Raw genomic sequence first — 15,082 nt, forward strand, 5'->3', positions numbered from 1 at the left:
GCACGCACGCACACGCACACACACACACACACACACACACACACACACACACACACACACACATACACATACATTTCAGGTCAAACACTCCATGCTTATTGTTGACTAGATATCAGCTAAACCATAATGTTAACACTAATGTTAACTCTGCACTGGACAATAATAAAAATGATTCTCTGCTCTACAGTTTGACTATAAGAAGACTAAAGAAATACCCTCAAAGAGGACGAAGGGTGTTACTGTAATCACTTGAACCCAATAATTAATGAATCAATTCATTTGACCAACAACAATCAACATCAACATTTCCTAAAGATCCAAGATCGTGGTAGTAAGCAATTTCTTCAGTCCAAGACATAAACAATATTTAGTACATTATTACATAAAACAAAGAAAAGCAACAAAGACTCACAATAATGAGGCTCCAAGTCAGGAATGTTTGACATTTTGCTTAAGAAATTACTATAACAAATAATTGATTATTAAAAAAGTTGCTGACCATTTATATTGATCGACTAATTAATGGTAAACTAATAGTTTCAGCTCTGAACTGAATACTTCTCTTAAACGACCCCTTTAGCAGCTTCAAAATTAGATTAGATTTTGTCGTGTTACACATATTTCCATGGAGCCTGACATGTTTAGTATCTTTGGTATCTTGACTAGAATTTAAAATACATTTCTGCAGGGTTCAACAATGCTTTCCCCCTTAACAAGCATTTGTAATAATGGAAATAAAGATCAAGAACAAATCCCAGACCAATCCTTATTAAACATATCACACCTGCACACACACCTTCTCTCTTCATGCCCATGGCCAGGCACTTCTGGTAGCGACAGTATTGGCAGCGGTTTCGTTGGCGCTTGTCAATCAGGCACTCCTTCATGTCTCGACACGTGTAGGTAAGATCTTTACGTACAGTCCTCTTGAAGAAGCCTTTGCATCCCTCACAGCTGTACACACCATAGTGCTTTCCTGTGGAAACACAATCCACAACATCAGTACTGCTTTTGAACCAACAATATAGCTCTATCTCCCAGTGCATAAAACGTAAACATGTAAGGTGACCACAGGGCTATTTCACAAAACCAAGATAAGGGATTAAGCAGGCAGAAGCACCTAAGTTACCATGGAGATGTATTCTGTACAGCTAGCCTGCTCCTGACCAGGCTAACAGCCAGGATTTATTAATCCTGCTGCCTTTTCTGTTCACTCAGCAGTGCTTTTACCTTATTGTTATCAGCCTGCATTAAAATACAACAGGTGCATATTGCTGTTCAGTTAACTACTGTTATTATTTAAAGTTGTGACCATTATTTTTTATAATTATTCCAGTGACATTGTTACTGTTATATTGCTGTATGAAGATGGTTCATATTGTTGTTACAAGTTTGATGAATATATTATGGCAGTTGTTGAGATAGTTAGAAAAGGCTGATAACATTTCAAATGTGTTTTAAATGAAGTCTGTTACTAAGGGCAATACATACAATGCTGTACATGTGTGTTTCTATAGTGGACCAATGCACCTTGAATTATTTGAAATATTTTTTTTATTCTTTAACAATAAAGGATCATGTTTGTTCCACTTCCATGTGCACTGTATTTGGCATTCTTAGCACACAATTTGTGTTGTCCAGTAAACTGGGACTTTAATTTGGGAGGATTGTACAATTTTAACAACATATCCTAATTGTACAATCCTCCCAAATTATAGACTTAGTTCACTGGACCAGTAACTATCTAGTGTTGTAGGCTACTGTACATTCATGTGACAACAGGGAGAGGACACCCCAATGGTTTTTGACCTTATATTTTGCTGTGGGGAAATAACTAATAAATATCACTCTGTTACATTCATGTTTACAGTGTGCATGGAATTAATCACTTAATTATCTTCATAGTTTCTAGATTTTAGAGTCCAATTTCTTCAGTGTCTTTATTTTCTATGTCCATATATATGAGGGAGCAAAGCACATAATATGTAGAGAAGGAAACTTGGCCTCTGTTAAAAGAAAAAAAAATGCGAGAAAGGCGTGGCAAATAATAGCAATAATACATTTATGAACTACTGCTCTTAACTGAAAGCATTCAATGAGTCATTTGTCATTTGCAAAAATGAACAGTTGTACACTTTGCATAAAAAGCGAGCAGTGGAAGTTAATATGACTTAGGTAATTTATATTTTAGCCCATGAGAGAGAGGGAGAAACAGAGTGAAAGAAATATTTACGTGTCATATTCTAGCATTATAGAAAATTGATCTTCATGGTAAATTTCCTGAGTAACATTATCTTCTGCTTACTTTTAAGGCAAAGAGTACAACTGTTCATTTGTGCAAATGATTAGTAGCCTAATCCTTGAATGGTATGAATTGGGAGACTCAATTCAGAGCAGTGGTCAGTTAATGTATATATTTAGGCTACTTACGCATTCAGTTGGTTTGCGATCGTCTGCCACGCTTTCTCTTGCTGTTTCATTACAGCGCCCATGTTTCTTTTTTTTATACAAATAATGTGTTTCACGTTATCATGCTTCCATAAGAAGCTGCTGCTCACTCTGTGTAAAGTATGTACAATGCGTATTCTCCATTTTAGCATCAGTAAATCTGTGATCGATCTTGCGGTCTGTTAAAGAAAGCCGTGAACGTGCATCTATCCAAATTACTTCAGCCTGGCTCGACCTTGTCGCACCTCCTCAGCATGGCTTGGCCTTCGTGAAACACACCTGGCCAGGATGCACAGATTAGACTAGGTCAAGCCTCACTTTATCGGTTATCCTGGATTTATAAATTCTGCTTTTGTGAAACAGCCCCCAGATGGTAAATCTGTATTTGGGTACATCTTTGGAATCACTATATGAAAGCATGTAGCCTTTCACTTCAGAATGACAAACCCTTCGTAAATACACAAAAATCAATTAAGAGATCTTAGCAACAGCCAAAATGCTAAGCAAGGCATTTATGAACACCGATCACAACAACATAGCCTTTGAGATTTGATCTGAACCAACTGAGGACTGTACCAGATAATCACACCCACACAGTATCAAAGGCTCACTGAGATAAAGCAGCACCAAAACTGATGTTTTACCTGAATCCGTATTCAGATGAATAGCATTTAGCAGTGCTGTGATGAGGTCTGAAGCCAGATTGAAATCTTTCAACCTGTCCAGGTTGCCTTTCTTTAGAAGTGGCTTAACAACTGCAGTTGTCAGTGATTTTGGAAAAATGCCTGAGAGGAGTGAGTGAAAACATTTTTGAAAGAGCTGATTGGCAGGGTGTCATGATAGCAGGTGGATAAATTAAGATGCTTCACTAAATCCTCCAGAGCTTTAAATGTTAACAATCTCGCCCAATTGTTTTTATGCGGTTGCAGCTGCCGTCTGGTTCTTATTGTTTGACATGGAGGAATTTATAGCGACTCTGATATTTTTCAGATTTTTTTTTTACTAGAAAAAGTTGCAAACACTCATTTAGAGCTAGGATGTCAGTGGCTAACCATGTTAGGGGATTAGTTTGCTTCACAACAGCGGTAAACAAGGCACAATATTCCTGTTAACGTTAGAGAAAAAGGTTTGTCTGGCCTCATTTCTTTCACAATTGTGAATATGGATCCTCTCTTTAAAGATGTTGTAATACATCTGAGGATTACTTATTCTCCGTTTGTGCTCAGCTTTCATGCATTCTCTTTACTTTTAACAGCTGGGGTATTTCTCCATGGTGCTTTCTTGTTTCAGGTACAATAACTTTACAAGTTTTACAGTCAAGGTTATCAAAGAGCAAATCAACATTGCAATGATAAAACTGACAAAATGCCTGAAAAGTAACTTTGAAATCAATCTGTCTTTCTTATCTTTCCTTCAGTTATCTGGGCGGCGATGTTTGTGATGAGTGGGAGTGTAGTGTAGTTTGTTTGCCCTTCCCTCTCCCCCTCCTCACCCTCTAACATTACCTGAGGAGCGGTCCCCGCAAATGGAGCAGATGTGCTTTGACATTCCCCCGGGGCTCGTACACTGGTAGTTGATGTTTCCCAGGTTCTGTAGGCCCGGCGGAGGCTTGATGTCCTCCGAACTGCTAACACTGTTCATAGAGTTCATCTGACAGTATGACAGGAAGACAGAACAGAGAACAGAGACAAAGAGTTGAAGCTGAGGTGGCCAGAACTGAACTAAACAGAGCCGAGGAGGAAACGGCAGGGGAAGTAAGAGTGAAAAGTGCAGAGGCCATCTCATGACACTCTCCCCCTTCCTCTATTTTCACATTTCACATTTTGTCTTCCGCTCACCCATAATATTTTTTTCTTCTCCCAACCCACACCATTTATTGTGAAAGTGCAGGGTGTGATCACATGCTGGGTAAGTGGGTGGTGCAGAGGCTTCTGTCAGAGGCTTGTCATACAGGTTTTTTTAGTGTTTGTTGACAGGGAGAGAAGTAGGAGAGGAGTCACGTGTGCAGAAAAAGCAGTTCTCAGACACAAACAGCAGAGGGCGCTACTGTATAGGGTCTTCCAATTTCTGAGAATAAGTGAAAGTTGTGAAGACATTGCACTTCTGATCCACACACAATTTGTTTCACCAGCCCAAATGCTTGTTTTCATTAATCACCAGCTCCTTATAATGGCACTACAACAATTCAAACCTGAATTAAAGTGAGTCTGAGACATTAAAACATCTCATATGTCACCTCTGAAACCTCTTAAATTAGGCTGTTTCCTCTTTTTTTCGCTCTTATCATCCTTTCGCCCTTTGACCCTCTACCGCTGATGAGCGCCAGATCGGATTCCATTTTTGTGCTGTGCATTTTTTGTTTTTGTTTAGTTGTTGTTGTAAACATCTGCACTCTGAGTGGAAACAACAAGGCGACCTACACATGACTTGCTGCCCTATATATCTGATGCTGCGTAGCATATAGGACATCCTTCCCACAGTCACCTCAGGCTCTTCCTATCACTTATTTACAATATGCACTCTCTTCTGAATATCCTCTAATGGCAGACTAAACTCAGACCTGTGACCCTTACAGCAGAGGAGAGTATACAAGACATCTTTTTTCTTTTCTTTCAGTTTTCCTGGAGCTCACTCTGCACCGCAAACAACTCCTGCTGTAGATGCTTCAAAGGCCGACAGTCACACTTAAATGAGCATTGAGCCCCCTGCGTACTTGCTTATGTGAGTCAATAATGAGCAGCTATTCCTCTTCAGCGCAGAATATTCACAAATAAATCATTTTACACATGTATGGATTGAAAAGACTTGTGGTGCATTCAAACAGTTGTTCAGACATGTCGCTTTAGACAGACAACATACTTCTTTAGAAAAGTGCTACAAGCACTGTATATGGATTATTGATGCATCATACATTCTTTATACAACACATGCTATGAGGACCACACTGCATCATATATGTAATGTTTACAAGAGACAAGCGCCTCCACTGTTATTTATTTTTAACTAAATGTCATTGGGTTTTAGATTGTTGGTCAGACATAACAGGCAGTTTGGATACATGTCAACATGGGCTTTGGGATATTGTAATGGGCATTTTTTGGACCAAATGATTAATCAGTAATTAAATCGGTCATGGAAATGTAGCGCCCTCCTCCTATGTGAAACTCAAAGCACATGTGTGGAAGCGGCTATCACTCTCAGACTTATGCTATTGAGGTATTCGTACACATAATGAAACGATATGACATAACTAAATATCAAATCTGAGTTTCGAATGTTTACTCTTACTGCTGTTACAGGTTTGTTTACATCGAAATGCAATCATATTATGTCATATTATGAGTTGAAAAATAGTTTATTCTTCACTATGAGTCAAACTATTCATTTATCTATGTAAATAAGGCTGTAATTTATATGATAAGAATATACTGATCAGGCCTTTTAAAGTGATAATAACGAGATAATAGTAGAAAACAAAACAAAAATATTGAATTTGCTCATGCTTCTGTCAGCCCAGCACTGCTCATGAACTTCAGTTCTCCCAAGGAAATAGTATAGTATGAGATGTTGCATGGCACAATGACCCGATTGAGTCTTGGTCACTTGCTGTTGGCGAACAGTGAAAAGATGGTTAGTCCGTACAATATTATTAACCCTGGCTGCCCCTTAAGGCACAGATCCATACTGTGATTGAACCAATTTATACGTATCACTGTCTGCTGTGCCCTGCAGCACTGGCCTCGATTCAGCCTCTGAAGCACTCTATGTGTGTTTCTGTATGTGCGGGTGATCATCAAAGCACTGAGCCTTGTGTGGTTTGTAGTTCATTCAAGAGACCACTTAAAGAAAGCAGCTCCATTAGCTCTCTCTCTCTCGTAGTCCTTTGTGCAAGACAGTAAAAGAAGGGCAGTCTTATGGTGTTTCTGTCTATTATTGATGCAATCTAAAAGATGCAACCTCACAGCGAAAGGAGCTGTGTCAGGATCATGAACAACTCAGGTATCATAAAGTAACAAGGGAAGAGAGAGTGTGGTAAAAAAAAATTAATAGGAGAAATGGTGAGAAAGAGCGAACAAATCAAAAGAAAATGGGGGCTGCTTTTTTTTCTCTTTTTCCGTTCTCTCAGTAATCCATTAACAGGCTAATAGACAGACTGCGCCTTAAGTCCCTCCGCATGACAGCAGTAACACAGAACTCAGGGATAACCTTTAGGGCGAGAAGTTTAAAGGTCAGTAGAAGGGTAGGGGAGAGAGAGGAAAGCCAAGCTTTGCCAGCCAAACACATTGGATATGCCTAACCTTCAACCTTCCGACCGTTGTCGGAGATTCCTGACTGAGAGGCACATGATCGACCAAAGAACATGATAGTTTAAAGCGGGCCGAGCTTGCCAAAGGTAGAAATTTGAAAGAATATGAACCACTAAAGCTGAGAGCTTAGGAGGAATAAATAGAAAGTTAGTGTTAAGGACTAATTTAAACACATTAACTCTGTTTCAAAGCACCTTGTTTAATGTTTCGTAATGTCTTTCTGAATATTGTTTACGTTTACGTAACTAAAGAGGTAGTTTTTGAAAGGCATGGCAAAGGATCACGGATAAACCAACCGAGGGTGAATTACAACATTTTATCACAACTCAAATTCACACATAATTTGAATATAAACCTTCTATTAATTTTAAGTACAAAGGTATATTTTCTTCAAGTTCCTTTCAAGACAATGTCCATAGCTATCTGTTGACCATTAGAGCACCCATGCATTGTCTCACCTGTGGACTGCCGAGTGGTCCAAAGTTCATGTTGGGCGTGGACGGCAACGATATAGAGGGCGAGCCCAGAGAAGATGTAATGACGGGGTAGGGTGAGGCCAGGCCATTCATTGGCGAGCCCAAGCCGGACATGGGGGACAGTAAGGGCCTGGAGGTGCTGATGACTGACGGGTGGCCGACCATGCTGCCCATGGGAGGAGAGTGGGTGTGGGTCATTGGCCCCGAGTCTGGAGGATAAAGAGAATGTGTTACCAAGAATGAGGAGACACAGAATAGAAATATATCAATGAAGTTACCAGTTGAAGTTACGCATACACAATCGAATGCATCCATTATAACAAATCCTTCTAACTTTGGCCTCATCAATGACCTACTGAACGGCGAACTTTGTGTATCATGTGCAAACAACAAGCCAAGCTTTAAAAATACATCCAAAATAAATCATATTGCTTAAAGCTGCAATAAGTGATTTTTTTGGTGACTCCGGGCCAGCGCAGCAAGCTGTAAACACTGACATATAAGCGCCTTATAAAGACTGCTGTTTGGTGCTGAGCAGGTAGTGCACAGTGGGTTTATCAGAGCTTTTCAGCTGAAAACAGCTGCTTGCAGTGGCTGGAAACAACACTTATTACAGCAGTGAGAATCTATGGCGGTAAAAACCAAAACAATGAGCTGAAAAACACAAAAACGCTCAGTAGAGCTGCATGGTTGAGTAATTTCTGTGGGTTCGTCAGTACAAGGGGAAACTCTCACAGTGCACATAGTTTTGATTGAATTTAATCCAGCTGCTATAGTCCATATAAAAATATTGACTATAGCAGCTTTAAGATCCAACAACATATCACACTTTAAAATAAGCGGCATATGAATAGATTAAAAGACATAGTAAGCGATGTTGATCTAATACACCTTTATTCAAATTCAGCGAATATCTCCTCATGGTCACCTAGCTCTCTATTTTCTGTGTGCGCTGTGTTGGAAAACAAACAGAAAAGTGTGCACAAGCCAAATAACACTATTCCAGCCAATCAGCACCAGATGGCGCGTGCAAACAAGTGATGGGGACGGGGGGAGGCAGCACCGGCCAGGAGTTATCAACAAGAAGAGTTGGCAGCGAAACAGCAAAAGCGGTAAAGGACTATAGAATACAAATTTAAAATGGAGTTGTATGAACAGGAAAGGAGGAAGAGCCTTGTTAACATCGATGAGGTGTTTCAACCATGGTTTCAACGTGGCAGAAACCTCCGTGATTTCAAAGGAATGAAAATGGATGAGGGCTCTCGTCGTTACGGACAAGTGAGTAATAACATTAGCTTTGCTGTTTCACTGTTTGATGTTTTCAATAGGTCAGTTTAACCTCGTCCATTAGCTATTGTTTACTGTTTACAGCAGTAGCAACAGTTTTCTAATCCAACTTAACATGGGCTAACATCGACATATTTCGTTTAGTCAGCAGAGACACTAACAGAAGTGGTTGCTATGGCAATGCCCGTCCATGAATCTGGGGGATTCTGAAGGGGGGAAAGGGGAGGGGGGGTATTTGTTGTTGTATTTGTATGGCAGTTGAGTTTAACTATCAACAATATTCGCGCAGCATTGCTTACTGCACCTTTAAGCAAGCCTGAGAATCTGTCTTTTCTGAGAATATATTGTCGACTAACCGTGCAATATGTATTTATGCAGTCAGTGTTGTGTAAATATGGCTACACAGAGAGATGAAGCTCTGCTGATTTTGGTCAGCGGATGCTGACTTTGCTTTGCATCCAATGATGTAAACTGACAGCCTGGCATTTACATAGATGACCTACTTAGAAAAGCTGTCATTCAACTGTGTAACAGGGCGTGGTGTGTAAATTCATGCATGTGCTGCAGTTGTGAGGACAATCATTCATCATCAACACATACTACAAATACCAACATACACATACAGAATGCACATGTAAGGACCAACATGTACTGTACTTGTTGTATACTGCCACAGGCTGTCTGTCACTGCTTGTTCGGTTACAGACAGATGCAATAAGCAGTCCGTCTCACTGCTAATGTCAATGACTCAATCAAATGAATAAAACTGGGGTTTTCTGAGCCAAATGTTACTGATGAAGAAATACATGCCACCATTATGCACATTTGGACTGATCTAATGCTCAGAAAAATTAAAAAGCTTTAGCTTGTGTGTCAGTGCACCATCCCCCACTTTCACACACACACACACACACACACACACACACACACACACACACACACACACACACACACACACACACGGTTACTTAAAAGATGAAAAAGGTCATATTTCTTCTTTTTCTACCATAACGCTCAACAGGATGCTCAGAGATCAGAAATCCATTAAAACACACAATCCATCATTGATAAGCATTACAAAAATATACCTTTGCAAAGCTGATTTTGTATTATATATATTTTTCAGGAAATATAAACTTTTCAACAATAACGCAGTCCCCTTGCCACTTGAAAATCCATTTTATATTAGCACAGATTCACTGTTGCCACTCACGGCCCAACAAGAGGGAGCTTGTTTTGTCTCACTAATGTGCAAACAGATTAAAAGTGTAAATAACAAGACAAGATTTTATTGATAATTTCTCTGGCTCCAAGCTGCTCTGAACCTCACATGCTTTCAATTGCAGCATGAGTTCCCTATTTGTAATTGCTCGAGCCTCAAGATTTCATCTGAATGAGAGGTGCTCCATCTCTGCATGGAAACTCAGTTATGTTTCTTTACAACCAATGCTGCCTGAAGACTTATACAGACTTGTTTTGTGTAATGATCTCTCCTCGGGATCAATAAAGGCTTATCTAATCTTAAATCAAAGGTCAACTTCACCAATTTTCAACCTCAGCTCTATTTATTTGTTATCACATCTTTATCTGTATCATTACACTTATCAGTATATGTTGTAGGAGACTCTATTTAAAGGTCCCATATTGTAAAAGTGAGATCTGCTGCGTTCGCCGATAGTTTTTTCCCGGCATTATTTACAGACTGGAGACGCTGCAGTTCACATGCAGACTATGCACTGCATCTTCCCCACTAGCACCATGGCAGTCTTAAATTACAAATCAAGCACTTTATTTCAATGGCTACTTTTCAGGTTTATTGTTTTCTTCAATTATTTAAATGTGTTGACAAAGGACTTTGTGGTTTTTGTGATGACCTGATTATATCTGTCTTATAATATGTCAGCAAGCAATGCATCATCAAGGCTGTGTTGTAGATGTTGATGAAAGCCTTTTATCCTTGCACAGTTACCCATATGCAGTGCACCCATCCATATGATGCACATTGCACACATAATTTGGGTGATATGAATGTAAGATGATTGCAGAAGTGACACTGATCTGTGTTTTTGTTTATTATTTTGTGTATCAAGTGCAGCTACTGTGCCATTACAGTCATTCCTTGGCTGTAAAGACGGTGCGGAGACTCCAAGAGCACATTTGCGGAAGACCCAGAAATGCTGACCAATCAGCAGACTGGGCTTTTTTTCGGGAGACACAAATTGGGTGTTTCAGAAGGAGGGTGAATACAGGTTTATTCAGACAAACAATTTGAGAAAAACAATGTGTTTTTGAACATTAAAGCATGTAAACAAGTTCTAGTGAGACCCAAAATACAAGTAATAAGCTGAAAATATGCATAATATGGGATCTTTAAGACTTCAAATCTTACCCCTGGTGATGCAGCCATCATGTGCTGAGCATTATTGAGAATAACTAGTTTAATTAGTTTTGACATCTAGTTTAAATTTACTTGTCCATATTTCACAGTTTCTAAGTTTTAACTGGTAAAGAGAAATTAGTTGGTACTGCTTGCCTAATACTCATATCATCAGGTGCAGGATTTTTGGGGGGTGAATAAAACGATTTTCCTATGATAATGACATGTGTAACACCTAGACATACCAGGAAGAGTACATATTAGTGTGAACATTTCTTTTGACCTCTTATGACTTTCTTTGGTTCTTTATTTGAATGTCACATATCCTATCATGTGGTCTTTCCTGTTTCTGTAACCACTTTGAAACTGCTTTTTATATGGAATACACAAATAAGGATCTCACTTGACACTGTGAGATAAACTTCATGGAAAATCTCAAAAGATCTACTTGCCCACAGGCAGTGGCTGTCACAGGAACATCTCCTATGTTTACAAAGATGTGTTTCTTGGTGTCTACTTCTGAGAAATAATTGCTTGTGTGCACAAATACTGTTTGCACTATCTCTGCTTGTGACTTCAGTTTGCAGGCATTTTGAAAGTTAAACAGAACTGTTTGCTAAATACTTTACTTAGTTTTGAAATGTTGCTCTGATACTTAACCTCTGGCAGCGATTAAGCCCACATTAGTTTCTTCTCCACTGGATATGATTCTATTTTAAGGAAATGGAAAGTTTGAGTAATGCAAGACAGTTGCTTTCAAATTTCAAGGAATAGGGAAACAGAGAGGAATGTCACATTGTCTGCCTGGATGCAGCAATTCTTTTTAACATGAGGACACACTGTAAAACACACAGCTGGCCATTCACTCCTTCTCTGTGTGCCAAGGAACAGATGTTGTGCAACTTCCTGTTTAGTGCAGACTATAGCCTCCACCCCCTCTCTTATTCGCCCACTTTCTCCAACCCTCTATGAGTGAACCCTGGCAGGAAAATATGTATTTGGGCCTCCCTCTGTCCCACAGAGCTGACTGGACACACAAGATATATTGTAGTAAAATACACCAAACCCTTTAAACGGTATGCTACTGTCCATAAGCACTACCTAGTTTTAAATTCTACAATGGTGGGAGTGTAGTCCCAGCTTTTTGGAGAAGAGATTCATCTAAATAACAAGCTTATGTAATGGATGAGGTCTGTACAGCATGTACTGTGTCTGATTTTGTGCACTGACCTCTCTCTTTATGTGCATGACAAATTCCCTTCGGGGTTCGTAAAAGATCTATTCTATTCTAGAAGTGCTGAGTAGGAGACATAGTAACGGGGGTATCGTCACTCCAGCCAACAATTTGCCAATGTGCTCTCGCAGACCAACAAGTATTCTGCCTAGGCCAGATGAAAAGATGGCAAGATAAAGGTTGAGATCTGAAACACTAAGAACACAGATTGGTGGGGTAGACAGGCGCCGTTTTAAACTAAACTCACAACTAGCAGCAGTGTATAGATGTACATATTCTTTCCTTTTGTGCCAAATTGTGTCTACACTTTTCTACTTTCTCATAAGCTTGAAATTAGGACATTCAAGCAAGACAATAGCTCCAACCACAACTCAAATTCACTGATTCTGATCAATAATGTACTCACACAAAATGTCCAGGTGTGGGATTTCGAGATGATCAGAAGAACAGAATTTGCTCTTGCCGAGAACAGTGGCGATTCTAGACCATTTCAATTCTCAAACATTTATGAAAATGGTCAAAATCCATGCTGTGAATAAAGGGTAATTTTGTTTTTGTTTTAGTTTTTTTTTAACCTGGACCCCATTTCCCCATGCATTTGTGTCTAATAGACTGATGTTACCAAAAGTCTTTGAAATTGGTCAAATTTTGAGCGAGATCGCAGTGACCAGCTCAGGTGCGAACCGAGCTGCAATGTAACCTAATGGGGCAATTGTGCCCCCTTTTTTTGTCTTCTAAAAGTGATGGTTTTTTCCACTGACTAGCTCAGATTGTAATTAAAAGTGTCTGACAACAATATCAATCACACAAGGTTTTTTTTTGTTGGGGCAATTGGATGGCGAGCGCTACTTTTCTGGAAACTGCTCAGAAACTACTTATTGTCAAGTAGTCAATACGTAGAAAAGTCATACATCCTCTGAATTCCCTAGGTCTCTAGTGTGTGGTTGTAAAGTTTTATAAGGCTGTGATTATCCTCTAGGTCACAACAAGTCATTTATACAGTGAGGTCAAGTTTCAAAAAATTGATTCACTACAATGAATTGGCTACTTTGGGGTCTAACATCATCCCACATGAATAACATTGGGCTCATTGTATCCACAACAGTCTCAGCTTTTCAGTCATACCCAATTTTTGCAATCCTTAGACTGTTTAGGGACCCCAGCATGCAGAAATATTCAAATTCACCATTTTAGAATAGGCGAAAATAAGACATTTATACAGTACTGCGTGAGAAAAACTGCACTGGAGTAGCATTAAGTGGGCATGTCTGTAAAGGGGACAGTCGTGAATATAGAACCCATTTTCATTCAGATATCTAGAGGTGAGAGATCAAGGGACCCCTTTGAAAATGGCCGTGCCAGTTTTTCCCTCGCCAAAATAGCCTAAAAAGCCTTTAGCCCTTCCCAACACTCTAGTACCAACGGATGCCTTAAGCAGTCCTGTTTGATATGTTACTAGTATCTTCACTATAGCTTTGAAACAGATCCTCTTAAAGACAGTCTAGGTCCAGAGTTGCGGTCCAGGCTTTATATTATACACATGGACAGTCAGCTGGTGGAATGCCTAAAAGGGAATGGCCAGCGAGTTGTGCATGCTTTGTGAAAGGAGTGTGTATTTGTGTTTGTGTGGAAGGAGGCCAACATGTTCAGCGGAGGAAGCATAAATCGGCCCAGAGCGGCTCAATCCTTGAATGACCCTACTCAACCGGCTGTTCCATCTCTATTCTATGTAAATCACCTCTACACAAAGAAGCCTCTGGAATGTACATGCCTATCACACGTTGCACAGCAGAGGACAGTACATTAGTAAGCACTGGGAGGTTATTCATAGACAGCCTGAAATATCATAAGACACAGATTTAGTTCCAGTGCTTCCTGTCAGTCTCTGTGTGAACCTATACAGTGCTGCAGCAACACAAGCACCTATTTGAGAGCAAAACAAACAGACAGAGCAGTGAAGGGCACCTTTGACCACCGGCGGTGCACATCAAAGGAGGTCGCCTGTTGCCAAACTCCTGAACCAAGGTAAAAAAAGTTCCTATCTGCAGCAGTTACACTGATCATTCTCAGAAATGACTGCAGCGAGGGGACGACAAGGTGAATCTCCAGCTACTAGCATAATGCCATTAAAACAGCAGTAGACCATTAAAGTTAGATCTGAGGGATGGATGATGTCCACTAATCATCATAACTTAGCTTCAACAGCAATAAATGTAAAAATAAAAAATTTTCAGCATATGAAATTTTCTTTCAGGCTCACCTTTGATATGTTTGTCCTAATTAATTATAGTATGACCAGTTAATGATTCTGGACTGAACAGTTTACTAGATGTTTTGTAGAGATTTGGAGTTTAATGTTATAGAAGTTATTTGAGTAAACTATTTAGTAAGATAGTATTAAAATAGGCTATTTTGCTAAATTAATTTTATTGTTCATTCCTGATGTGAAACCATTATAACTATATATACAAGGATTTGTCTTGGTGACAATAGTGTAGGAACTGTATTTATATCTGGATTTATGATTTATCTGGTCTCCCACAGAATAAGATATATATATATATATATATATATATATATATATATATATATATATATATATATATATATATATATAGTGCATATATATATATATGCACTGACACACATGGCACAATGACATAATGGCACCACATACAGTACTGGACAAAAGGGAGGTGCAAAACGTACTTTTAAATCAGTTCCTAACAATTCTCTGTCTCCAGCTTCTCATATATCAATAGTTGTTGCTTTTCTCTGTTTTTTTTAAAATCATAAATAAAATAAAATGTTTGGGTTTTGGACTGTTGGTCGGACAAAACAAGCAAATTGAGCATGGGCTTTGGAAATTGTCAAAGGCATTTTCACTACTTCCTGGCATTTTTTATAAAGAAAAAATTGTCAAAGTAATAATTGACAAATTGAATCGATAGTG

General features: G+C 39.2%; 1 protein-coding gene across 6 annotated transcripts in view; it reads right to left on the reverse strand.

Moving 5' to 3' along the window:
* The window catches only part of rxrgb (retinoid X receptor, gamma b), a 34,002-nt gene that overhangs the window by 4,484 nt on the left and 14,436 nt on the right, over nucleotides 1-15,082 (reverse strand). For 2 of the 6 annotated variants that reach the window (XM_078259090.1, XM_078259093.1), the window contains 4 exons: nucleotides 7,214-7,440; nucleotides 3,954-4,098; nucleotides 3,093-3,233; nucleotides 785-976 (listed from right to left, as the gene is read on the reverse strand). In XM_078259090.1, coding sequence (XP_078115216.1) covers nucleotides 785-976; nucleotides 3,093-3,233; nucleotides 3,954-4,098; nucleotides 7,214-7,440 — 705 coding nt within the window. The remainder of the gene's footprint in view (nucleotides 1-784; nucleotides 977-3,092; nucleotides 3,234-3,953; nucleotides 4,099-7,213; nucleotides 7,441-15,082) is intronic. The other 4 variants (XM_078259092.1, XM_078259095.1, XM_078259091.1 and 1 more) reach the window with 3 other exon arrangements.

Source organism: Sander vitreus, chromosome 9, assembly GCF_031162955.1.
Source record: "Sander vitreus isolate 19-12246 chromosome 9, sanVit1, whole genome shotgun sequence".
In the NCBI taxonomy this organism is placed as follows: domain Eukaryota; kingdom Metazoa; phylum Chordata; class Actinopteri; order Perciformes; family Percidae; genus Sander; species Sander vitreus.